This window comes from Macaca nemestrina, chromosome 20 (genome assembly GCF_043159975.1).
Source record: "Macaca nemestrina isolate mMacNem1 chromosome 20, mMacNem.hap1, whole genome shotgun sequence".
Classification (NCBI taxonomy): domain Eukaryota; kingdom Metazoa; phylum Chordata; class Mammalia; order Primates; family Cercopithecidae; genus Macaca; species Macaca nemestrina.
This window is the reverse complement of record NC_092144.1, coordinates 57,935,603-57,959,848: the sequence shown is the minus strand read 5'-3', so window position 1 is coordinate 57,959,848 and position 24,246 is coordinate 57,935,603. Positions and strand designations below refer to the sequence as shown.

The 24,246-nt window shown below is 54.1% G+C and overlaps 1 protein-coding gene across 1 annotated transcript; it reads right to left on the bottom strand.

Annotated features, from left to right (window-relative positions):
• Positions 1-358: 358 nt before the first annotated feature.
• On the bottom strand, positions 359-23,361 carry LOC105493806 (EH domain containing 2). Its single transcript, XM_071087305.1, has 6 exons — positions 23,230-23,361; positions 19,131-19,589; positions 17,848-17,945; positions 12,227-12,639; positions 6,300-6,464; positions 359-2,640 (listed from the first exon to the last, which is right to left on the bottom strand). The coding sequence occupies exons 2-6, from the start codon at positions 19,532-19,534 to the stop codon at positions 2,089-2,091; spliced, it is 1,632 nt and encodes a 543-aa protein (XP_070943406.1). The 5' UTR covers positions 19,535-19,589; positions 23,230-23,361; the 3' UTR covers positions 359-2,088.
• Between the last annotated feature and the right edge of the window lie 885 nt (positions 23,362-24,246).

Below are 24,246 nucleotides of genomic sequence, written 5' to 3'. Positions count from 1 at the left end.
GGCAGGGCGGGGGCTAGGGGAGCACTTCGTGCCCGAAGACACACACACAACAAACAAACACACACACACACACACCCCGCGCGCGCCCCAGGGCTTGGTTCCCAGGCCCCCGCCACAGGAGGTGGGAGGGAGGGATGTCCCGGGGGGAGGGCCCCAGAGTCACTTTTCTTCGGAAAATATGCCGATCTGGCCCCCAGCCCAGGCCTGAGTCACCAGGCCTCGCTGCATTGAGTCACGGACTCCACCCCGCCCCTGAGAGCACGGAAGGGGGCCTCCCCCAACCCCAAATCCTGCCCAGCTCTCTCCTTCCCTGGGGGAGGGCGGGCGATCCCTGTCCCAAGTCAGCCTGACTGCCACATGGGAAGAAGCCTTGGCTTTATTCGCTCTGTGGGGACACTGTTCCGTTCAGAGGCCCCTCCCAGCCACGGGGTGGGGGACAATGGTGGGCGTGGGAATCCCAGCGAGCATCCTGGAGGGGGCGTCGTCTCCATGTATTTTGCTCTTCCCCATCTTTTCCATGGGGTCCCCTGCCAGGGTCAAGCACTAATAACGTGATGAAGGCAGCAGATAGCGTCGGGGTCCCTTTAGGGGTGGGGAGAGGGCTGTAGCACCAAGAACCCCCCTCCCCCGCCCACGACATCCCTGAAAAGACTAAAATAAAGCCCCGAGGCCTTTCTATGTAGGGGCTCCACTTAAATATGGAATGGTGATGGGCAGAGAGGCGGTGGCCCAGCAATCCTTAAGTCCAGACCACCAGCTGTGGGGAGGCTTCCAGGGGGCCAGAAGCAGGCTGGGCATTTCCAGCCACGGACAAGTGGAGGATGGAAATACCTCCAAGGGGGTACAGTCTCGGAGGAGCGAGATGGAAGGGGTTTTTCTTCCTGCTACAGGATCCTTTTAAAAGAAATGGGTGTGAAGCTGGGCATGGTGGCTCATGTCTGTAATCCCAGCAGTTTGGGAGGCCGAGGCAAGCAGATCACCTGAGATGAGGAGTTCAAGACCAGCCTGGCCAACATGGTGAAAATCCGTCTCTACTCAAAATACGAAAATTAGCTGGACATGGTGGCTCATGCTTGCAGTCCCAGCTACTCGGGAGGCTGAGGCACGAGAATCACTTGAACCCAGGAGGTGGAGGTTGCAGTGAGCCGAGATCTCACCACTGCACTCCAGCCCGGGTGACAGAGGAAGACTCTATTAAAAAAAGAAAAGAAAAGAAAGGAAAGGAAAAGAGAGAGAGGGAGGGAGGGAAAGAAAAAGAAGGAAGGAAGGAAGGAGAAAGAAAGAAAGAGGAAAGAAAGAAAGGAAAATAAAGAAAAGGAAAGAAAGAGAGAGAAAGGAAGGAAGGAAGAAGGGAGGGAAGGAGGGAGGGAGGGAATGGGTGTGGACAGAATTGGGGGCAAAAACAAAACAGAAAAGGAAGGAAGGAAGAAAAGGAAGAGAGGGAAGGAAGGAAGGAAAGAAGGAAAGAAAGAAGATTGTGTCTCCCCTCTGAGCCCCCATGGTCCCGAGACCTGAGGCTGTGATGGAGTGGGTTGAGGGTCTGGCCTGGCTGGGCAGGAGGAAGCGGAGCAGAAGAGGGTCTATCAGTCATTTCAACCACAGGGCTGCTCACCCAGGGAAGGGGCTGGGGTCGTGCCAGGAATTAGTGTGTGTTTGTGTGACTGTGTAAGTACCCTCTCCTGGGAATGTCACCTTCCATGAGGGCAGATGTATTTGTCTATTTTGTTCTCTGTGGTAATGCCCGGTGCCTAGAACAGGGCTGGGCACATAGTAGGTGCTCAATAAATATTTGAATGAAGGATGGATGGATGGATGGATGGATGGATGCCTGCGCGTGTCAGTGTCTGTGTGATGTGCCTAAGTGAACGTGAGGCTGGAGGTGTGAAGGGCGGACAGAGAAGCCTTGTCCCTCCCGTGGTCCCCTCTAAACCCTTCCACCGGGGTGTCTGGTGGTAGTGCGGAGGGAGACCCCCGGTCCTTACAGCTGGGCAAGGAGGGCAGGCAGGGCATGTGTGAGCTGGGGCAGGGGTGTGCGTGCAGCCGACTGGAGCTGGGGAGCCACAGCAGGGCCATGGGAGGGGGGCCGGCTCACTCGGCGGAGCCCTTGTGGCGTCGCTTGGAGGGTGGCACCAGGCGACGGGGCAGGTTGGCGGGCAGCCCGTGACCCTCCAGCTTGGCCTCGATGAGGTGACTGGCCAGCGCGAACTCCTCGTCATCCAGCATGCCGTCGCGGTCCACGTCGCTCAGCTTCCAGATGCGCCCCAGAACCGAGTTGGGGAGTTTGGTCCCCACCATCCAGGTCTTGGCCTTGGAGCCGCTCAGCTTGCCGTCGGCAGGTGCCAGGTTGTAGAAGATCTCGTCGTATTTGGACTTGTCCTTGGTCACCACCCACTCAGCCTCATCGTCCGAACCCTCCTCGCCGTCCTCCATGGCCTCGTCAGGTCCCCGCTCCACGAACGGGCCCATGTGGGTACCCTCAAAAGCGCCCCCCTGCACGCCCACCTCGGTATTCTCCAGCTCCTCCTGCCGCAGCAGGGGCATGAGCTTGGCAATGTCGTGCGTCAGCATCTCATCCAGCGCCTCCAGCAGCTTCGGCTTCAGCGAGTGAAACTTGGTGAAGTCGTGCGCCATCAGCAGCTCCTGTGGTTGGGGACAGGGGGACCCAAAATTCAAGCGGCGCCATCCCTGAGGCCCTCAGGCTGCAAGGTGGTACCAGGACACTGGAGAAGCTCGGGGGGCAGCTTTTGTGGGTTTTTTGGTTGTTTGTTTTGAGACAGAGTCTCGCTCTGTTGCCCAGGCTGGAGTGCAAATGGCACGATCTCAGCTCACTGCAACGTCTGCCTTCTGGTTTCAAGCGATTCTCCCGCCTCAGCCTCCTGAGTAGCTGGGATTACAGGTGCACACCACTACACTCGGCTAATTTTTGTATTTTTAGTAGAGACGGGGTTTCATGTTGGCCAGGCTGGTCTCGAACTTCTGACCTTGTGATCCACCTGCCTCAGCCTCCCAGTGCTGGGATTATAGACATGAGCCTCTATGCCCGGCTGTTTTTTGTTTGTTTTGTTTTGTTTTCACAGGGTCTCGCTCTGACACCCAGACTAAAGTGCAGTGGCACCAACATAGCTCACTGCAGCTTCCAACTCCCAGCCTCAAGCGATCCTCTGGCCCCAGTCTCCCAAGTAGCTGGGACCACAGGCACGCACCACCACACCCAGCTAAATTTTTTTTTGTAGAGACGGGGGTCTTGCTATGTTGCCCAGGCTGGTCTCAAAGTCTTGGGCTCAAGCCATCCTCACACTCAGCCTCCTAAAGTGCTGGGATTGCAGGTGTGAGCCACTGCGCCCAGCCAGGGTGGCAGCTCTTTACTGACACATGCAGAAGTATTTGAAGATCTGAACAACCTGCTCTGCTCGGGCACCCACCACTCGGAAGATACTTGGGCAACAAGGTCCCGGAGGCTTTCTCCTAAACCCCAGAATTACTGGAGGGTGGGGATGCTGGGGACCCTCCGATGAGTGAGAACAGCAACCTTCTGCCAGCTAGCAGAGAAGGATTTCAGTGTTTTCGCATCAAGTATACCTTTCTCAGAGCATCCACACCGGCCTAGAACCCTAACTGCCCTCTACTGGACTCTAGCTGCCCAGCCAGCATGCACAACATTGAAAATTTTAAAAAAACTCAGCAGGCATGGGTGGCTCACACTTGTAATCCCAGCACTTTGGGAGGCTGAGGTGGGAGAATCACTTGAGCCCAGGAGTGCAAGACCAGCCTGGACAACATGGCAAAACCATATTTCTTTTTTTTCTTTTTTTTTCTTTTTTTTTTTTTTTGGTTTTTTTTTGTTTTTTTTGTTTTGTTTTGTTTTGAGACGGAGTCTCGCTCTGTCACCCGGGCTGGAGTGCAGTGGCCGAATCTCAGCTCACTGCAAGCTCTGTCTCATGGGTTCAAGCGATTCTTCTGGCTCAGCCTCCCAAGTAGCTGGGATTACAGGCACCTGCCACCACGCCCAGCTAATTTTCATATTTTTAGTAGAGACGGGGTTTTGCCATGTTGGCCAGGCTGGTCTTGAACTCCTGACCTCAGGTAATCTGCCCACCTCGGCCTCCCAAAGTGCTGTGATGACAGGCGTGAGCCACTGCACCTGGCCTCAAAACCCTATTTCTAAAAAAAAAAAAAAAACTAAAAATTAGCCAGGTGCGGTGGTGCACGCCTGTAGTCCCAACTACTTTGGAAGGCTGAGACAGGAGAATCTCTTGAACCCCGGGAGAGAGCAGTTGCAGTGAGCTGAGATAGCACCATTGCACTCCAGCCTGGGTGACAGAGCTAGACCCTGTCTCAAAACAAACAAGGGAGGGGAGAAAAAAGAAAGTTCGGGCCGGGCGCGGTGGCTCACGCCTGTAATCCCAGCACTTTGGGAGGCCGAGGCGGGCGGATCACAAGGTCAGGAGATCGAGACCACGGTGAAACCCCGTCTCTACTAAAAATACAAAAAATTAGCCGGGCGCGGTTGTGGGCGCCTGTAGTCCCAGCTACTCGGGAGGCTGAAGCAGGAGAATGACGTGAACCCGGGAGGCGGAGCTTGCAGTGAGCCGAGATCGCACCACTGCACTCCAGCCTGGGCGACAGAGCGAGACTCCGAGACTCCGTCTCAAAAAAAAAAAAAAAAAAAGAAAAAAGAAAGTTCGGAAAGCTCAGTTCCTGCCACTGCGCTACCACACCACGCAGAAAGGACTGAGTGGCTGGCTACCAAATTTGGAGGTGAGGTTTGGGATGAAGAGATCATCGGGGTCCCTGGGACCACTGCCTCCCCACCGAAGAAGTAACTTTGTGCTAGCGCAGCTGTAGGGTGGGCTTGGCGTCATGCCGCTGCTCACATGGGCAACTCTCAGTGGCCCAGACTGCACCAGGACTGTCTCTGCAAAGGTGCATTCCTTTCACAGCCCTGTGGGAATTTCCTGAGCCAAGGCAGAGAGGCCAGATGATCACGACTCTGAAGGGTTGGGGCTCCTAGGTTGCAACCTGGATTCCCAGGCAGCCAGAGTATGACTAAGTTCAAGTCCACTGAGGCAAGCACAGGTTGCATATGCAGCTTCTACTGTTAGCCTGTCCAGTAGTGCAGCCAGTAGCCACATGTGCTTATTTACATTCATTAAAATGAAATACAGGCCGGGCGCAGTGGCTCACGCCTGTAATCCCAGCACTTTGGGAGGCCGAGGCAGGCGGATCACAAGGTCAGGAGATCGAGACCACGGTGAAACCCCATCTCTACTAAAAATACAAAAAATTAGCCGGGCGCGGTGGCAGGCGCCTGTAGTCCCAGCTACTAGAGAGGCTGAGGCAGGAGAATGGCGTGAACCTGGGAGGCGGAGCTTGCAGTGAGCCGAGATCGCACCACTGCACTCCAGCCTGGGCGACAGAGCGAGACTCTGTCTCAAATAAATAAATAAATAAATAAATCTTTTAAAGTATTAATTTATTGAGACAGAATCTCACTCGGTCACACAAGATGGACTGCAGTGACGTGATCTCAGCTCACTGCAACCTCTGCCTCCCGTGTTCAAGCCTCAGCCTCCTGAGTAGCTGGGACTACAGGCATGCGCCACCACGCCCAGCTAATTTTTGTATTTTTAGTAGAGACGGGGTTTCACCATGTTGTCCTGGCTGGTCTCGAACTCCTGACCTCAGGTGATCCACCTGCCTTGGCCTCCCACAGTGCTGGGATTACAGGCATGAGCCACTGCACCCTACCGTATATATTTTAAATATTTATATTTTACAAATATAAATATTTACATCTCAAATAAATAAACAAATGAAAAATAAAATAAACAGAAACCGTTCTTAAAGAGACTGTATACTTTTCTTCCCTTTCCCAACTTCTTGCTGGCTGGAACGCAGACACAGTGGCTGAAGCCTTCACAGCCCTTTTGTACCATGAGGTTCCTTGGGCCTGGAGGCCAGGCGTGGAAGAGAAATAAGACAGAAAGGGACTAGATCCCTAGCTCTGTAAAGCACCAAACCAGTCCCGGACCACTTTCTGGGAGTTTTATGGAGGAAAGAAAGAAAAACCCTCTCTCTTAATTTAGCCACTGTTATTTTGGGTTTTCTCTTCACTCCCCTAGCCTGACTCATAAAACCACGCTCCCACGGAACTATTTGAGGGAGGCGCTTTCCAGAACCTGCCACCTATTCCTCCGGCTTTTGAGGTCCCATCTCAGAGCTTCCAGAAGCCAACCTTCCCATCACCCACCCCCTAACACTCCCTCCCGGGCAGCTTCCCCTCCCGGGCAGCTTCCCACCTGCATTTTCTGGCAATCAGGAAAGTCCCCAGGGGAGATGTGATGTTCCAGCTGAATCTTCGCAAAGATGACGGGCAGTTTGAGGATCAGCTGCTTCTTCTTGTTCTCCTTCCCAAACACAGAGGGCATCTCCTTCTTCAGGTAGCTGATGATGTAAGCATGAACCTGTGGGAAGAGTTCTCACCTGAGCCTGCGTCAGGGTCCACCAGGGGGCTTGTTAAAACAAGCTGCTGGCCGCACTCCCAGAGATTCCCATTCACTTGGTCTGGCCTGCGGCATGAGAATTTGCGTTTCTCATCTTTTCTTTCTTTTCTTTTTTTGAGACAGATTCTCGCTCTGTTGCCCAGGCTGGAGTGCAGTGGTGCGATCTCAGCTCCCTGCAACCTCCAGCTCCTGGGTTCAAGCAATTCTCGTGCCTCAGCCTCCCAAGTAGCTGGGATTAACAGGTGCGCACCACCACACCTGGCTAATTTTTTTTGTATTTTTAGCAGAGACGGGGTTTTTCCATGTTGATCAGGCTAGTCTTGAACTCCTGACTTCAGGTGATCCACCCGCCTCAGCCTCCCAACGTACTGGGATTACAGGCGTGAGCCACCGCGCCCGACCAGCTTTTTTTTTTTTTTTTTTTTTTTTTTTTTTTTTTTTTTGAGACAGTGTCTTGCTCTATCGCCCAGCCAGGAGTGCAGTGGTGCAATCATAACTTACTGCAGCCTCAAATTCCTGGGCTCAAGGGATCCTCCCACCTCAGCCTCTCAAGTACCTGGGATTACAGGCAAGAGCCACTGTCTGGATGAGAATTTGCATTTCTGACAAGTTACAGGTGCTACAGGTGGCAGCACCACACTGTGAGCCCCGTGGCCTCCTCCTGCTGGGGCTCACCCTGGGCTCCTCCTCTCTTCTAAGTGAGCTCAGTCCCTCCCAGTTTTAAACATCCCTTAAAGAGGTCCACTCCTGAATCTGCATACCAGCCTAAGCCTCTCTCTCCAGTTTAGGACTCAGAGCTAATTGTCTTGTCAACATTCCTGGACAGCTCCATCCCAGGATGCCCTAAGTGGAATCTGGCATGTGCCATTGCACCAGCCTGGGCGACAGAGTGTGACTCCGTCTCAAAAAAATAAATAAATAAAATAAAAAAGAGTAAATAAATGCTTTTATAAAATGCAACATATCTGGAAAGAGACACAAGAAACTACTTATGGCGGTTGCCTCTAGGAAAGAGGCCCTGGGAGCTGGTGGGATGAGGTGTGGGAGAATCACGTCTGATAAAGTATGAATGCCTTTCCATGAGATGGTCTTAAATGTTCAATAAAAAAGACTTGTTAAAAAATTCTGGCCGGGCGCGGTGGCTCAAGCCTGTAATCCCAGCACTTTGGGAGGCCAAGACGGGCGGATCACGAGGTCAGGAGATCGAGACCATCCTGGCTAACATGGTGAAACCCCGTCTCTACTAAAAAATACAAAAAACTAGCCGGGCGAGGTGGGGCGCCTGTAGTCCCAGCTACTCGGGAGGCTGAGGCAGGAGAATGGCGTAAACCTGGGAGGCGGAGCTTGCAGTGAGCTGAGATTCGGCCACTGCACTCCAGCCGGGGCGACAGAGCAAGACTCCGTCTCAAAAAAAAAAAAAAAAATTCTTTTAGGCCAGGCGCCGTGGCTCATGCCTGTAATTCCAACACTTTAAGAGGCCGAGGCCAGCAGATCACCTGAGGTCAGGAGTTCGAGACCAGCCTGTCCAACATGGTGAGACCCCCCCCCAGCCCCCACCGTCTCTACTAAAAATACAAAAATTAGCCGGATGTGGTGGCACCTGCCTGTAGTCTCAGCTACTCGGGAAGCTGAGGCACAAGAATCACTTTAACCTAGGAGACAGAGGTTGCAGTGAGCCGAGATAGTGCCACTGCACTCCAGCCTGGGTGACAGAGAAAGACTCCAACTAAAAAATATATATATATTTTAAAGAATCACGGATTTAGAATGCTGAGAATGTTGGTGGTCCCTGACTGGTTCTAAATCCTCATCTCTTCCACCCTCCACCACCACCCTGTCTCCAGCCCCGTTAGGCTCTCAGTTCAAACACATCAAGTAAATGGCTGCCCCAGGCCTTTGCACATGCTGTCCTCACTGCATCGACTGCTCTTCCACCCAGTTGCCACTCGGCTCGCCCCTTCCTCTCACCCCTTCCTCTCCTTCAGACCGCTCTAAGATAGTCCCTCGCCAGCCCCTCTTTCCTCCGCTTCATTTTTCTTCATAACTATTGATTTGTTTAATGTCTGCTTCCCCACTAAAAAGTAATTCTATGAGAAAAGGAATTTATCTTTGTGCCCTGCTGTATCCCCAGAGCCTAGAAGAGTGCCGCATGTGCTCGGCAACTGCTGAATGAATGTCATTGGGCCACTGCAGAGAATGTGGTCTGAAGGTTCAGGGCATCTTGGCGTCTTTAGAATCAGACCCTCCCAAGATCTTGGTCTCACGTATCACAGCATCATAAAATCGCCCCTTCTAGCAGCTATCACTTCAGTCGAAGGACCTAGAGTCAGAGGATTCGTCCACACCCTCCAACGTACAGATGGGAAACTGAGGCACTGGGAGAAGGGTGATTACCTCGGAGGGGCAGTGAACCTTGGTCACAGCGAACCCAGAATCCCATGCTCCTGTGTCCTGAGCGGCACTGGGGAGCCATGGATGAACCAGCAGGAAGAGGTGGAGGGAGTGCCTAAGGGTCTGAAGGACCAATCAGGGCAGGGGTGTGGCCGGGCTGGGGGCGGGGCCTGTGAGAGCGGGCCAATGGAGTCAGGGGGCAGGGCCGAAGGGCGGCTCCAAAGGGACCAAAGGAGGGGAGGCGGGAGGGCACTGATGGCTTTTCCAGAGAGGAAGCAGGGGAAGGTGCCAGGAAGAGATAAGGTGGGAAGGCGGGCTGGGCCGGGGCTGGGTCCCTGACTCCGGGGTTTGTCTGGGTTTCCGGAGCCGCCCCCAGCCCGGCGGGGGCACCAGGTGTCTGGCCCGGCCCCACCCCTCTGTCCCTGAGCCTTGTGCTCCAGCTCCCGCCAAGGGACCCGCGGGAACGAACCTGGGGGAGTCTAAGACAGACCAGGAGGAAGACAGAGAGAAGGCGGCGGCGGAGCGGGGGAGAGATGGAGAGTCAGGAGGAGACAGACAGGGTGAGAAAGAGAAGGAAAGGGAGTTAGAATAAAAGAGAAAGTAAAAATGGAGAAGAAAGAGATTGAGAGAGAGGTAGAAAAGGGACTGATACCGAGACAGAAAAGAGAGGGACAGACACTGCAGAGCCGCCTGGGCAGAGGAGCGCAAGGTGAATTCCGAAGGTTCCAGGAGTGGCAGCCCCGTCCACACTGGGCCGCTCCCTCCGAAGGAGGATTCCTGGGGTGGGGGTGGGGGCTCTGACTCACCCACTCTCGTTGCTCCTTAAACCAATACCTCAGGCTCCTCCACCCCCTAGAACCTTCTTGGCCTCCTTGCCTGCCCAGCTTCCTGCCCCGCCTCCACCCTGGCAGCCTCCCCTGAGAATGTTCCATTCGACATCCAAAATTGCTCTGAAACCGGCGCTCTCCTTTCTCCTCTCCCTCTGCAAGGCCTGTCCGGATCCAGGAACCTCCAAGCCTTTTGCCTCATCTCCAGGCTCCTAGACTCACCTGCCTTGAATCCACCCTCCAAAAGGCAGCTTGAGTCTAATTATCTCCTTTCCCTGCTCTGAACTTTTCCATGGCTCCCCAGTGCCCTCGGGACAAAGTACAGATTCCCGGACACAGTCCACATTATCTCCAGGGGTCTGACTCTTAGCCACATCCTCAGCCTCAAACTGAGTTATGCACACTGTCTACACTGGGTTCTCTCCTTTCCCTGCTCCAAACCCTTCCTTGGCTCCCCAGTGCCCTTGGGACAAAGCACAGATTCCCGGACACAACCCACACCACCTCTGATCTCAGCCACATCCTCAGCCTCTAATTGAGTTATGCACACTGTCTCCACTGGGTTCAACACTGACATTTCCCCTCAGATGCCCTCTCCTCCAAAGAAGCCTTCTCTGCCTGCCCCAGCTACCCCGCCCCAGCTCTGACCACACTGGGTCATCATTGTCTGGGGATGGGTCTGTCCCCTCTCCAGGAGCCCCAGTGAGGACTGAGCCCTGGAACTGCCTTGATTATTTAGGACTGGGAGCCTCAGCAGGACAGGACTGGAACCACTGTGGTCACTGCTGTGTCTCCTGCACCACCCAACACCAGGCCGGGCATAGAGGAGATTTTGTTCAATGCAACTGTTTGTTCAATGTCATTCATTCAATAAATATTTACAGAGCACCAATTCTGTTCTGGGCGCTGGGGATAAAACAGTGAAGGAATTCAAAGAGCCCTGATTGGCTAGGCATGGTAGCTCACACCTGTAATCCCAGCACTTTGGGAGGCCAAGGCGGGCGGATTACCTGAGGTCAGGAGTTTGAGACAAGCCTGACCAACATGGAGAAACCCCATCTCTACTAAAAATACAAAATTAGCCAGGCATGGTGGTGGGCGCCTGTAATCCCAGCTACTTAGGAGGCTGAGGCAGGAGAATCGCTTGAACCCGGGAGGCGGAGGATGCGGTGAGCCGAGATTGCGCCATTACACTCCAGCCTGGGCAACAAGAGCAAAACTCCGTCTCAAAAAAAAAAAAGGAAAAGCAAAAGAAATATTTGTGGAATAAACCAATGAACTTGGAAACCTTTGAGCCACAATCTTATAAATTATCAAAAAATAAACAAGAAGGGTAGAATAATGAGTATTGGTATGTCTATATTCTACAGGAAGCTCAAAAATTCAATATAACTCATGCCTGTAATCCCAGCACGTTGGGAGGCCAAAAAGGGAGGATCACTTGAGGGCAGGAGTTCAAGACCAGCCTGGGCAACACAGTAAGACCCAGACTCTACAAAAAGTAAAAAATTAGCTGGGCGTGGTGACACGCACCTGTGGTCCCAGCTACTTGGGGCAGGCTGAAGAGGGAGGATCAGTTGAGCCCAGGAGTTTGAGGCTGTGGTGGGCTGTGATTGCATCACTGCACTCCAGCCAGGGCAAGAGAGCGAGACTCTCTCTCTTAAAAAAGAAGGAAGAGGAGGCCGGGCGCGGTGGCTCAAACCTGTAATCCCAGCACTTTGGGAGGCCGAGGCGGGTGGATCACGAGGTCAGGAGATCAAGACTATCCTGGCTAACATGGTGAAACCCCGTCTCTACTAAAAATACAAAAAAAAAAAAAATTAGCCGGGCGTGGTGGCGGGCGCCTGTAGTCCCAGCTACTTGGGAGGCTGAGGCGGGAGAATGGCGTGAACCCGGGAGGCGGAGCTTGCAGTGAGCCGAGATCACGCCACTGCACTCCAGCCTGGGAGACACAGGGAGGCTCCGTCTCAAAAAAAAAAAAAAAAAAAAAAGAAGGAAGAGGAAAGGAAAGAGGATGTAAGGAAGGAGGAAGGCAGGAGGGAGAGAGGAACAGAGGAAGGAAGGAAGGAAGGAAGGAAGGAAGGAAGGAAGGAAGGAAGGAAGGAAGGAAGGAAGGAAGGAAGGAAGGAAGGAAGGAAGGAAGGAAGGAAGGAGAGAGAAAGAGAAACAGAAACAGAAGCAGGAGGAGGGGAGGAGGAGGGGAGAGAAGAGGGGAGGAGCAGGAGGAAGAGGAGGAAGAGGAAGAAGAAATAGAAATACCAGGACAGTGAAGCCAGGGTGACACTGTGTCGACACAGAAATCCAAAGGCAGAGGAATGAGTCTCCATACAGTTCTTCCTCCCTGCTCCACTCTGTGCCAGAATGACCCAACTTCAAGAGAACTAACTAACCTGAGCACTGATAAGTCAGGGACTCACAGCACTGGTAGGGGAGGACGGAGGAAAGGCAGGGGCTCCCCTTGCACCCTCCTCCAAGAATGCGCACCCAGCCCCCAGGACGACTCACCCGCACCAGCCGGGCCCTCTTCACCAGGTCGTTGAGCTTGCGCAAGGCGGCGTGCCGGGGCAGGCCCTGGATGTCGCGAAAGAGGTCCTGCTCCTCCAGCTCAAAGAGGCGCCGATTGTCGGGCACGAGGAGAGGCTGGGACCAGAAGGAGCCGATGTAGACACGCAGCACCTCGGGCGTGCCCACCACCTTGCCCAGCGCCCACATGAGCGCGCCATAGACGCGCATCAGCTGCTGCGTCTCCACCATGTCGGCCTTGTTGAGCACTACGCGGATCTTGTCCTCATGGCCCCGCAGCGCGCCGATGGCCTCCGAGAACTCGTCCGAGATCTCCAACTTGTGCGCGTCGAAGAGCAGGATGATGAGGTCCACGCGCTCCGCGAACCAGCGCAGCACGGCCGGGAAGTCGTAGCCTGGAGTGGGAGTGGAGAGACAGGGGCGCAAGGGGCAGAAGTCAGACCCCCATCCTCCAGCCATTCAGTAGCATCCATTCTCTTGCATATTGGACTGTAAAGATGTTCACATTGTTGGCTGTCCAAATCCTGTCTAGGCAAAATAGCCAAGGCCCTCAGTGGGTACCACTGCTTTGGTTCCCCAGTCCCCAGAATTTCCCCCCACTCTGGTCCCAGCCCCTCAAGTCCTCAAGCCATCTGGTTACAGGGGTAATCATCCCCCTTTTCCTTTGCTGGAGTGCAATAGCGGGATCATGCCTCCCTGAAACCTCCGCTTCCCGGAGCTCAGGCAATCCTCCCACCTCAGCCTCCCTAGTAGCTGGGACCGCAGGCGGCCGTCACCACACGTGGCTAATTTTTTTTTTTTTTTTTTTTTTTTTTTTTTTTGTAGAGACGGGGTCTCACTATGTTACCCGGGCTGGTCTCATACTCCTGAGCTCAAGTGATCCTCTTGCCTCAGCCTCCCAAAATGTTGGGATCACAGGAGTCAGCCACCGTGCACAGCCTCCAGGCCTCCATTTTTTCATTCGCTCATTCTTTAACCAGTTATTAGTGGTGTGCTTTGTAGGTGTTCATGTGTAGGTTGTTAAAAATACTGACATGAGGCCAGGCGCAGTGGCTCACGCCTGTAATCCCAGCACTTTGGGAGGCCGAGGTGGGCGGATCACGAGGTCAGGAGATCGAGACCATCCTGGCTAACATGGTGAAACCCCGTCTCTACTAAAAATACAAAAAATTAGCCGGGTGTGGTGGCGGGCACCTGTAGTCCCGGCTACTCGGGAGGCTGAGGCAGGAGAATGGCGGGAACCCGGGAGGCGGAGCTTGCAGTGAGCCGAGATCATGCCACTGCACTCCAGCCTGGGCAACAGAGCAAGACTCCGTCTCAAAAAAAAAAAAAAAATACTGATATGTTTGCTAAAAGATCCCCCCGTGCTTCTATGGAACCCCAAGGCTGCCACGTGCCTCTATCACCCCAGCTTCTCCCCAGGATCTGTTGGATCCCCCCATGATCCAGCAACTACAGTTCATGTGCTCTTGCCATAGCAGATTTTTTTTTTTTTTTTTTTTTTTGAGACAGAGTCTCACTCTGTCGCCCAGGCTGGAGTGCAGTAGCATGAATGCAGCTCACTGCAACCTCCATCTCCAGGTTCAAGCGATTCTCCTGCCTCAGCCTCCCAAGTATCTGGGATTACAGGCATGCACCACCACACCCGGTTAATTTTTGTATTTTTAGTAGAGACGGGGTTTCACCATGTTGGCCAGGCTGAGATGTTAAATATTTTGCATTGATTTAGCAATATTTACTGAGAGTCTCATGTGTGCCAAGCCCTGTCCTGGGAGCCTGAGATACTGCAGAGAACACACAGACAAGATTCTTGCTCTGATGAAGCACCCATCCCAGCCATGGGTTCCCACGCTCATTCATTCATTCCTTTCACCATTCATTTCCTCATTCACTGCTTCATCCACCCATTCTCACCTTTGCTTGTTCACTCATTTAATCACCAGCGAGCAATGCTGAGGCGAGCATTGATTGAGACCCCCTGACTTAGCTGTCTAGAATACCTGGATTTGAATCCCTCCTCTGCCTCGATCTGCTGTGTGATCTTAGGAAAGTAGCTTAACCTCTCTGAACTTGTGTTTTCTCTTCTGTAAAATGCAGATCATAGAAGGACTGTTGTGAAGCCAGGTGTGATGGCTCAAACTTGTAATCCCAGCACTTTGGGAGGCTGAGGCAGGCAGATCATTTGAGGCCAGGAGTTCGAGACCAGCCTAGCCAACATGGCAAAACCCCCATCTCTACTAAAAATACAAAAAAATTAGCCTGGTGTTGGTGGCTCATGCCTATGGTCCCAAATACATGGGAGGTTGTGGCACGAGAATCGTTTGAGCTGGGGAGGCAGAGGTTGCAGAGAGCAGAGAGAGCATCACTGCACTCCAGCCTGGGTGACAGAGTGAGACTCTGTCCACCCCCCCGCCCAAAAACAAAAAGGACTGTTGTAAAGATTAAAAGAATATAAATGAGTTTATATATATATATATATAGAGAGAGAGAGAGAGAGAGAGAGAGAGAGCTTAAAATAATGCCTGGCATTGAACTGTACACTTAAAAATTATGTAGGTGGCTGGGCACAGTGGCTCATGCCTGTAATCCCAGCACTTTGAGAGGCTGAGGCAGGAGGATCGCTTGAGTCTGGGAGTCTGAGACCAGCCTAGGCAAGATGACATTCCCTGTCTCTACAGAAAAAAATAAAAATAAAAAATTATCCACGCGTGGTGGCATGCATCTGTAGTCTCAGCTACTCAGGAAGCTGAAGCAAAAGGATCACTTGAGCCCAGAGGTTGGAGGCTGCAGTGAGCCACAATTGTGTCACTGCACTCCAACCGGCAGACCGAGCAAGACCTTGTCTCTCTCTCTTTTTTTTAAATGGTTGAGCTTTTTTATTTATTTATTTATTTATTTATTTTTGAGGCAGAGTCTTGCTCTGTCACCAGGCTGAAGTGCAGTGGTGCGATCTCAGCTCACTGCAATCTCTGCCTCTCGGATTCAAGCGATTCTCCTGCCTCAGTCAACCGAGTAGCTGGGATTACAGGCGCCACCACACCCAGCTAATTTCCCAGACACACCCGTGTTCACAATGTGGGACCTGCACAGATGTTTGTAGTCACACAATCACAAAGACAATATGAGATGCACACACATCACAGACGGAGACCTGCACGAACACAGGTACAGAGGCACATGTGCACACCCAGACACAATCGCACACACATAACCTCCCATGCCCTCCCAAACCCAAAGGCACCCACACAGACACACACACAGTTGCACAAAAGATACACTCCTGTACACACACACATTCTCACATACACAACACCACACGGAAGCACACAACTGTATCCCGAGGCACAATCACAGGTAGTCACACACAGCCCAACAAAATCCCCGCAGCCCTGTACCGCCCAACGCAGCCACACGAAGTCACACACAGCCCAGATACACATATATGCCTCATGCACAGGCACACAATGTCAGACTCACACCCACAATGACACACACTAAGTCCACAGACACATAGACAAACGATGCCCTTCACGTCTCTCTCACACACACACTTATACACACTTCACAATATAACAATATATAGAGACAGAATCAGTTGCACACAATCCCACAAAGTCTCCCATAGCCCCACACAGCCCTTCAGAGTCACACAGAGTCATCCAGCAGGCCGGGCACAGTGGCTCACACCTGTAATCCCAGCACTTTGGGAGGCCAAGGCAGGAGGATCACCTGAGGTCCAGAGTTTGAGACCAGCCTGGCCAACATGGTGAAACTCTTGTCTCTAATAAAAAAAAAAAAAATACAAAAATTAGCCGGACATGGGTGTGGCGGGTGCCTGCAGTTCCGGCTACTCAGGAGGCTGAGGCAGAAGAGTCACTTGAACTCGGGAGGCGAAGGTTGCAGTGAGCTGAGATCGCGCCACTCCACTCCAGCCTACGTGACAGAGTGAGACTCTGTCGCAAAAACAAACGAACAAAACAAAGTCATCCAGCCACAATTATAGGCACACGCATACACACACACACACACACACAGAGGCAGGTACACAATTCAAAGTCACACAACCTCAGAGCCAAGGCCATGATGAGGCACGTCCACTGCTATACACAAATGCATGGAACCACCGCACCCACATTCACAGCGACACACTTTCCCAAGATACACACAGAGTCACACACACACCAACAGCTGGACACTCTCTCCACCTCTTCCTCTACCCCCAAGGCCAGGAAGGGAGACCCCGTTCCCCACTCCCCCACCACCCATGGCCTTTGGACGCCCCTGCTGGCACCCCTGCCCTGGTTGAGAGAGCCACTCCCTCCCGTTGTCCCAGGCCCAGGCCCTGGGGTGGGAGCCCCAGGAATTCCTCCCCCTCAGCTGGCAGCACGTCCTCCCAATCGTTTCTGCAGCTGCCTCCTGCCGTTCTCCCGTGGGGCCTCTGGACGGCGGCCAGGGACACCGTCACCCCCGGCGTCCCCGCCCCACCCCAGGCCCAGCCTCCTCACCAGGGCCTCTCATCCCCTCTGCCCCACATGGCAGCCTCCTTTGCCCCAGTTCCCGGCCTCCGAGGCCATGGGGGGTGGGGGACACAAGTTCGTGGGGCTGGGGGGCCACAGATGCTGAGCTGGGCTGGGCAGGAGTGGTGGGGGCTCAGCACACCCGGAGGCCCCCGCTGGAATCCACCCCCCGCCGCTCTCCTTGCACAGCTGTTTATAAATTCCAGGCCTGGCCTTGGCCCCCACCCAGATTCCCTTCCCATCCTCTTCTCAGCCCCATCTGTGGCCCAGACGCAGAGCCAGGAGCTCACAGGGCCCAGCTTCCCCTGCCCGGGCTCTGCCTCATCTCTGGGCCTTGTGTCTCCCTGCATCACTGTCTCACTGCCTCGGAATCCCTGTCCCTCTTCATCTCTCCCTTCCCATCCTTCCTGCCTGCCCAGACGTGCGGCTCCTGCCCGCTCGCACCACGTGGTCACTCACACGCCTCCCCCACCCATCGATGCGAGCCAGCACGGAGCAGTCACGGCTTCCACTAGCTCCCTGGGCTGCCCTGCCAGCCAGGGCCAGAGGATGCAGGCCCAGGTCCCAGTGGAGACACCGCCCCTCCTCCTCTAGACCCAGGAGTCCAGATCCCAGGCCCTCATCCGTCAGACCCAGGAGTCCAGGCCCCCAGCCCCTCCTCCCTCAGACCCAGGAGTCCAGGCTCAGCCCCTCCACCCTCAGACCCAGGAGTCCAGGTCCCCAACTCCTCCTCCCTCAGACCCAGGGGTCCAGGCTCAGCCCCTCCTCCCTCAGACCCAGGAGTCCGGGCCCCCAGCCCCTCCTCCCTCAGACCCAGGAGTCCGGGCCCCCAGCCCCTCCTCCCTCAGACCCAGGAGTCCAGGCTCAGCCCCTCCTCCCTCAGACCCAGGAGTCCAGGCCCCCAGCCCCTCTTCCCTCAGACCCAGGAGTCCAGGCCCAGCCCCTCCTCCCTCAGACCCAGGAGTCCAGGCCCCCAGCCCTTCCTCCCTCAGACCCAGGAGTCCAGGCCCAGCCCCTCCTCCCTCAGACCCAGGAGTCGAGGCCCAGCCGCTCCTTCCTCTGACCCCAGGGTCCAGCCCCACTCACCGCGGCTCACTCTCTGTTTGGCACCCGACAGGATACCCGGGGTGTCGATGATGCTGATGCTTTCCAGGACCTGATTGGGGAGCTGGGCACACATGAACCTGGGGGGTAGAGGGAAGGTCAGAGGTCAACACAGGGAAGGACAGAAGGAGGGAAAACATGAAGAGGGACTCGGGACAGCATGACAGAGCATCCTGTATGGGCGAAGAAAGACTCCAGACAGAAAAAGGGTGACCAGGACCATCTCAGAGCTGTAACCAGTCACAGCTCATGTTCGGTAAGCACTTAATTTGTGCCAGGTGCGTTCTTTTTTTTTTTTTTTAGATAGAGTTTTGCTCTGTCACGCAGGCTGGATTGCAGTGGCACTATTTTGGCTCACTGCAACCTCCGCCTCTCGAGTTCAAGTGATTCTCCTGCCTCAGCCTCCCGAGTAGCTGGGATTACAGGCATGCACCACCACGCCCGGCTAATTTTTGTATTTTTAGTAGAGACAAGGTTTCGCCATGTTGGCCAGGCTGGTCTCGAACTCCTGACCTCCGGTGATCTGCCCACCTTGGCCTCCCAAAGTGCTGGGATTACAGGTGTGAGCCACCGCACCCAGCCACCAGGTGCTGTTCCAAGTCCTCACAGCAACCATGGCATAGAGACCATGGTGATTCTCTTTTTTTTTTTTTTAGACCGAGTCTCACCGCACCTGGCCCAAGGTGATTGATCCCCATTTTGCAGATGAGGCTACAAGAGGGGCAGAGAGGTCAAGTCATTTGCCTGAGGCCACCCAGCTGGCGGGGATTTGAACCAGGCATGCTGACTTCACTAGCCTAGGTGCTCCCCTGAATAAGAGAGCAGAGACAGGCATGGGAAGAATTGGGTAGAGAGAAGGGAATTGGGGCTGAGAAGGAGGGAAACACAGTCAGGGAGGGGACAGAGAAGGGGGACAGCAAGATGCACCCCCAGGGCCGGGTGCGGTGGCTCACGCGTGTAATCCCAGCACTTTGGGAGGCTGAGGCGGGTGGATCACTTGAGGCCAGGAGTTCGAGACCAGCCTGGCCAACATGGTAAAACCCCGTCTGTACCTAATAATACAAAAACTCGCTGGGCGTGGTGGCGGGTGTCTGTAATCCCAGCTACTCAGGAGGCTGAGGCAGGAGAATCGCTTGAACCCAGGAGGTGGAGGTTGCCATGAGCTGAGATCGCACCACTGCACTCCAGCCTGGGCGACAAGAACGGAAACTACGTCTCAACAAAAAGAAAAAGAAGGATGCGCCCTGGGCCCGCGGCTGGCACACCTGTTGAGGAAGGTGTTTCCGAAGGGGTTGAGTTTGCGGAAGGGCTTGTCCGGGTCCACGACGAGGGCGTTGCCGGGCACGGTGCCCTCAGTGTCCCCATGCATGACGGCCACAAAGCAGTCGGTGGTGGGCTCAGGCCCCACGCGGGAGCCGGGCACCTCCTGCTCCAGCAGGTACTGGATGAAGCTGGTCTTGCCCGTGCTGTACTGGCCAGCCACCAGCACCATGGGCTTGCCGTCGAAGTCTGCATCCTCCAGGGCCGGCGAGTGGAAGGCCCCGAAGCGGTAGTGCTCCTCCAGCGGCAGCAGCTTCGTGCGGTACAGCTCCTTGAGGGCCGAGGTCACCGTGCGGATGGCCTCGGGCTGCTGGCCCCGCGCCCCGCCCCGCTTCAGCCAGCTGAACATGGTGGCGGCACACTGCCCACTGGGTTCACGGAGAGACGTGCAGATGGAGAGCTGCCTGTGGGATGGGGAGAGGGCATGAGCATGGGCGGCCTGGCCAAGGAGGAAGAAAGGGGTCTGAGTATAGACTGTCTGGGTGGCAGGATGGGTGGAGAAGGAGGAGGAGCACAGATATTTGTGGTCACAAATATGTGGTCACAGAGCATGGATGGTGGGTGGCAGGAGGAAGAATGGAATTGGGATAGGCACGATGGTTCACGCCTGTAATCCTAGTATTTTGGGAGGCCGAGGCAGGAGGATTGCTTGAGGTCAGTAGCTCAAGACCAGCCTGGGTAAAATAGTGAGACCCCCATCTCTACAAAAAAAAATAATTAGCTGGGCATGGTGGCACATGCCTGTAGTCCCAGCACTTTGGGAGGCTGAGGCAGGAGGATTGCTTGAGCTCAGGAGTTCAAGGCTACAGTGAGCTATGATCATGCCACTGCACTCCAGTCTGGGCTACAGAACAAGACCCCATCTCAAAAAACAAGCAAACAAACAAACAAACAAACAAAACCTGGGTGCAGTGGCTCATGCCTGTAATCCCAGCACTTTGGGAGGCCAAGGCAGGTGGACCACCTGAGGTCAGAAGTTTGAGACCAGCCTGCCCAATATGGTGAAACCCTGTCTCTACTAAACATATAAAAAATTAGCCAGGCATGGTGGTGGCCACCTGTAATCCCAGCTACTCAGGAGGCTGAGACAGGAGAATCACTTGAACCCGGGAGGCGGAGGTTGCAGTGCACCAAGATCCCACCACTGCACTCAACAGAGTAAGACTCCATCTCAAAAAAACAAAAACAAAAAAACAACAACAAAAAAAAGAGGAGATGATAGTGAACCAGCTGAAGGAAGAGAAAGAAGAAAGATGAATGGTGACATGGTTGAAGAAGGGGGATTGATGGTGGTAATGGAAAACAAAGAGATGGACAAGGCGAAAGATACAGAAGCTGCCTGGAAGAAACGGATTCCTTAATCACTTCACTCATTTCTTCCTCCCTTCACCCTTCCATCATTTGACACGTTTTCACTGAAATCACTCACTCCATGCTTCAGGCACTGTGGACCCAGAAACCAGTCAGAGATCGTCCCTCACCCACCCAGAGCCTCTAATGAGGACCTAGACACAAGCCAGACATCCAGAGGAGGGCATGAGAAAGCGACCACAGCACCAGTAAGACTCAGGGCAGGGCTGACTTTTGAGCTGCTCCATGAACAGCAGGCAAGACAAGGGGATTTAGGCAGAGAGGACGGTGCATGCAAAGGTCTGGGGGTGTGAGAGGTCCTGGTGTGTTGGGAGCCATGAAATATCTGGGTGGTTGACACAGGGGCACAAAGAGGAGGGTTGAGAAATGGAGCTGAGAAGGTTGCCTGGGTATACCCAGGTCATGAGGGCTGTTGAGTGTTAAGAAAAATGAGGCAACATTTATGATCACTGCATGCCAGGCACTGTACTAACTCACTTAACCTTCATAACCCTGTAAAGTAGGTCTATTACCATCCCCGCTTTTCCTTGTCTTTTTTTTTTTTTTTTTTTTTTTGGAGATGGAGTCTCACTCTGTAGCCCAAGCTGGAGTGCAGTGGCACAATCTTGGCTCACTGCAACCTTCACCTCTGCGGCTCAAGAGATTCTCCTGCCTCAGCCTCCCAAGTAGTTGGGACTAGAGGCATGTGCCACTATACCCAGTTAATTTTTTTTTTTGTATTTTTAGTAGAGACAGAGTTTCACTATGTTGCCCTGGGTAGTCCCAAACTCCTGAGCTCAGGTGATCCACCCGCCTCGGCCTCCCAAAGTGTTGGGATTACAGGTGTGAGCCACCATGCTGGCTCATCTCTGTTTTGTTTTGTTTTTTTTTTTTGAGACGGAGTCTCGCTCTGTCACCCAGGCTGCAGGTTGGAGTGCAGTGGCACGATCTCAGCTCACTGCAAGCTCCGCCTCCCAGGTTCCCGCCATTCTCCTGCCTCAGCCTCCTGAGTAGCTGGGACTACAGGCGCCGGCCACCACACCTGGCTAACTTTTTGTATTTTCAGTAGAGACGGGGTTTCACCGTGTTAACCGGGATGGTCTCGATCTCCTGACCTCGTGATCCGCCCACCTCGGCCTCCCAAAGTGCTGGGATTAAAGGCATGAGCCACCATGCCCGGCCTCATCTCTGCTTTTTTAACAAGGCAAAGGAGGCTCAGCAACAAGGCAAATGAAGACAGCAATAAATTACCCAAGATCACTTAGCTAGAAAATGCTCGAACTGGGACTCAAACCCAGGCAATCTGACCTCAGAGCTTGCAATCCTATTGTAGGTCTAAAGATCTGAGTTAGGGAGGTTAACCATGACCAATCCAGGAGCAATGAGCACCTCCAGCACCCAGACTGTGTTCTCTATCTTCCCTTACTATCCTTTTATTTACCATAGGATCTGTAGTGATGTCCCCTCTTTCATTTCTGATACCAGCCATATGTGTGTGTCTTTACTTTTTTAAAAAAAGAAAAACAAAAACGATTGGTCCCGTTGATGCTTATGATTTTACTGATCTTTTCAAAGAATCAACTTTTGAGGCCGGGCGCGGTGGCTCAAGCCTGTAATCCCAGCACTTTGGGAGGCCGAGACGGGCGGATCACAAGGTCAGGAGATCGAGACCATCCTGGCTAACACGGCGAAACCCCGTCTCTACTAAAAACACAAAAAAAATTAGCCGGGCGAGGTGGCGGCACCTGTGGTCCCAGCTACTCGGGAGGCTGAGGCAGGAGAATGGCGTGAACCCGGGAGGCGGAGCTTGCAGTGAGCTGAGATCTGGCCACTGCACTCCAGCCTGGGCGACAGAGCGAGACTCCGTCTCAAAAAAAAAAAAAAAAAAAAAAGAATCAACTTTTGGTAAGACGGGAGTCTCTAAATACCATTCACCACTAAAAGAACCTGGTGGATTCCAGGGCTGGGGCAGGGAAGAACAAGTGAGCCTGGGTCAGACGGTGAGGAAGTGCTCAAAGGCGGATTGGGCATGTTACAGGAACAGAGGACCCAGCTTGCAGGGGTGGCCAATGGTCAAAAATGGAGCAATTTGAGCATCAAAATAACTGCAAATCAAATATGCTAAAATCCATAAAATCATGAGACTTTTAAAAGGGGTGGCGAGGGGGTGGGGGAGATAAAAGGAAAGGGAGTTCGTGAAGGAGTGGCAGGAGCGGAAAAGAGAGGCAGGATCTGGGATGTGGGCAGAGGGAGAGGGCTCTGGGCGGTGTCCCAGGCAGGGAGGGCCCTGAGAGAGTGTTGGGGAGAATGCCATCAGCAGTGGCCGATGGAGCTGGTGAGGCTGGAGAGGGGCTCTTGGGTGGCTGGAGGGGCCAAGTTAGCCGATATGGATGAGGGCCTGGATGGAGACCCTGCCCAGAGGATCTCTAGCCAGGGGATAGGGAGGGGTGTTCGGGGAGGATGGAGGAGATTAGGGGAGTGGGAGAGGCTGCGGAAGAGTGAGGGGACTGGTGGAGTGGGGGACATGGTTACAGACTGGGGGGACTGGTGAAGACTGGGAGGGATTGGGGAACACCTGGGGAGACCGTTACAGACTGGGGATAGGGTGGCGGGGAGCAGGGATCAGGCATGAGGAACCAGGGCAGGCTCGGGCGGGGGTCGTGAGGCGACAGCTGCGATGCTGGGAGCACTCACCGACGGGGCGCGCTGGCGGCTGCAGCGGGCTGGGCAGGCTGGGCGGGGGTGGGGTCCCGCAGGGATCCGAGGCGCCCGCGGAGCGGCCTGTGCTCGCGGTCCTGTCCGGAGCCGTCTGAGCCGGGTGGGGCCCGGAGCGGGGAGGACGGGAGGGAGGACAGAAGGGAGGGGAGGGACGAGGAGCCCCCCCTCAAAACCGGGCGCCCGGCCTCTGGCGCCCCCTTGTGGGGAGTGGGGAAGACGCCTTAGCACCGCGGGCGAGAGCTCCAGCGTCACGTCTGGGATTCGAATTCCACCTCCACCTCCGGCGTTGGGCTGCTCCCCAATCCGTCTCTCTTCTTAACACGGGAATCACAACAGCAGCAGCAATAAGAGTAACAATAACTTAGGTCGGGCGCCCTGGCTCACGCCTGTAATCCTAACACTTTGGAAGGCCAAGGTGGGAAGATTGCTTGAGGCCAGGAGTCCAAGACCAGCCTGGGCAACACAGCAAGACCCCATGTCTATTAAAAATAATAATAAATAATAAAATAATTTAGCCAGGCACAGGAGTGCACACCTGTAATCCCAACAACTTGGAAGGCTGAGGTGGGAGGATTGCTTGAACCCAGGAGGTCGAGGCTGCACTGAGCTAGGATTGTGCCACTGCACTCCAGCCTGGGTGACAGAGCGAGACCTCACCTCTAAAAAAAAATTATAGGACCGGGCACGGTCCTATAATTACACGCCTGTAATCCCAACACTTTGGGAGGCGAGACAGGTGGATCACTTGAGGTCAGGAGTTCAAGACCAGCCTGGCCAACATGGTGCAAACCCATCTCTACTAAAAATACATGGGAGGCCGAGGCCGGCAGATTACAAGGTCAGGAGATCGAGATCATCCTGGCTAACACGATGAAACCCCGTCTCTACTAAAAATACAAAAAATTAGCCGGGTGTGGTGGCAGGTGCCTGTAGTCCCAGCTACTTGGGAAGCTGAGGCAGGAGAATCACTTAAACACAGGGGAGGCGGAGCTT

Coding starts and splice junctions, on each gene's coding strand:
- LOC105493806 (XM_071087305.1), bottom strand. CDS start 19,534: ATGTTCAGCTGGCTGAAGCGGGGCGGGGCGCGGGGCCAGCAGCCCGAG. Junction 17,946..19,130: donor GGAAACACCTTCCTCAACAG/GTGTGCCAGCCG, acceptor TCTACCCCCCAG/GTTCATGTGTGCCCAGCTCC. Junction 2,641..6,299: donor CTGATTGCCAGAAAATGCAG/GTGGGAAGCTGC, acceptor CCCCAACCACAG/GAGCTGCTGATGGCGCACGA.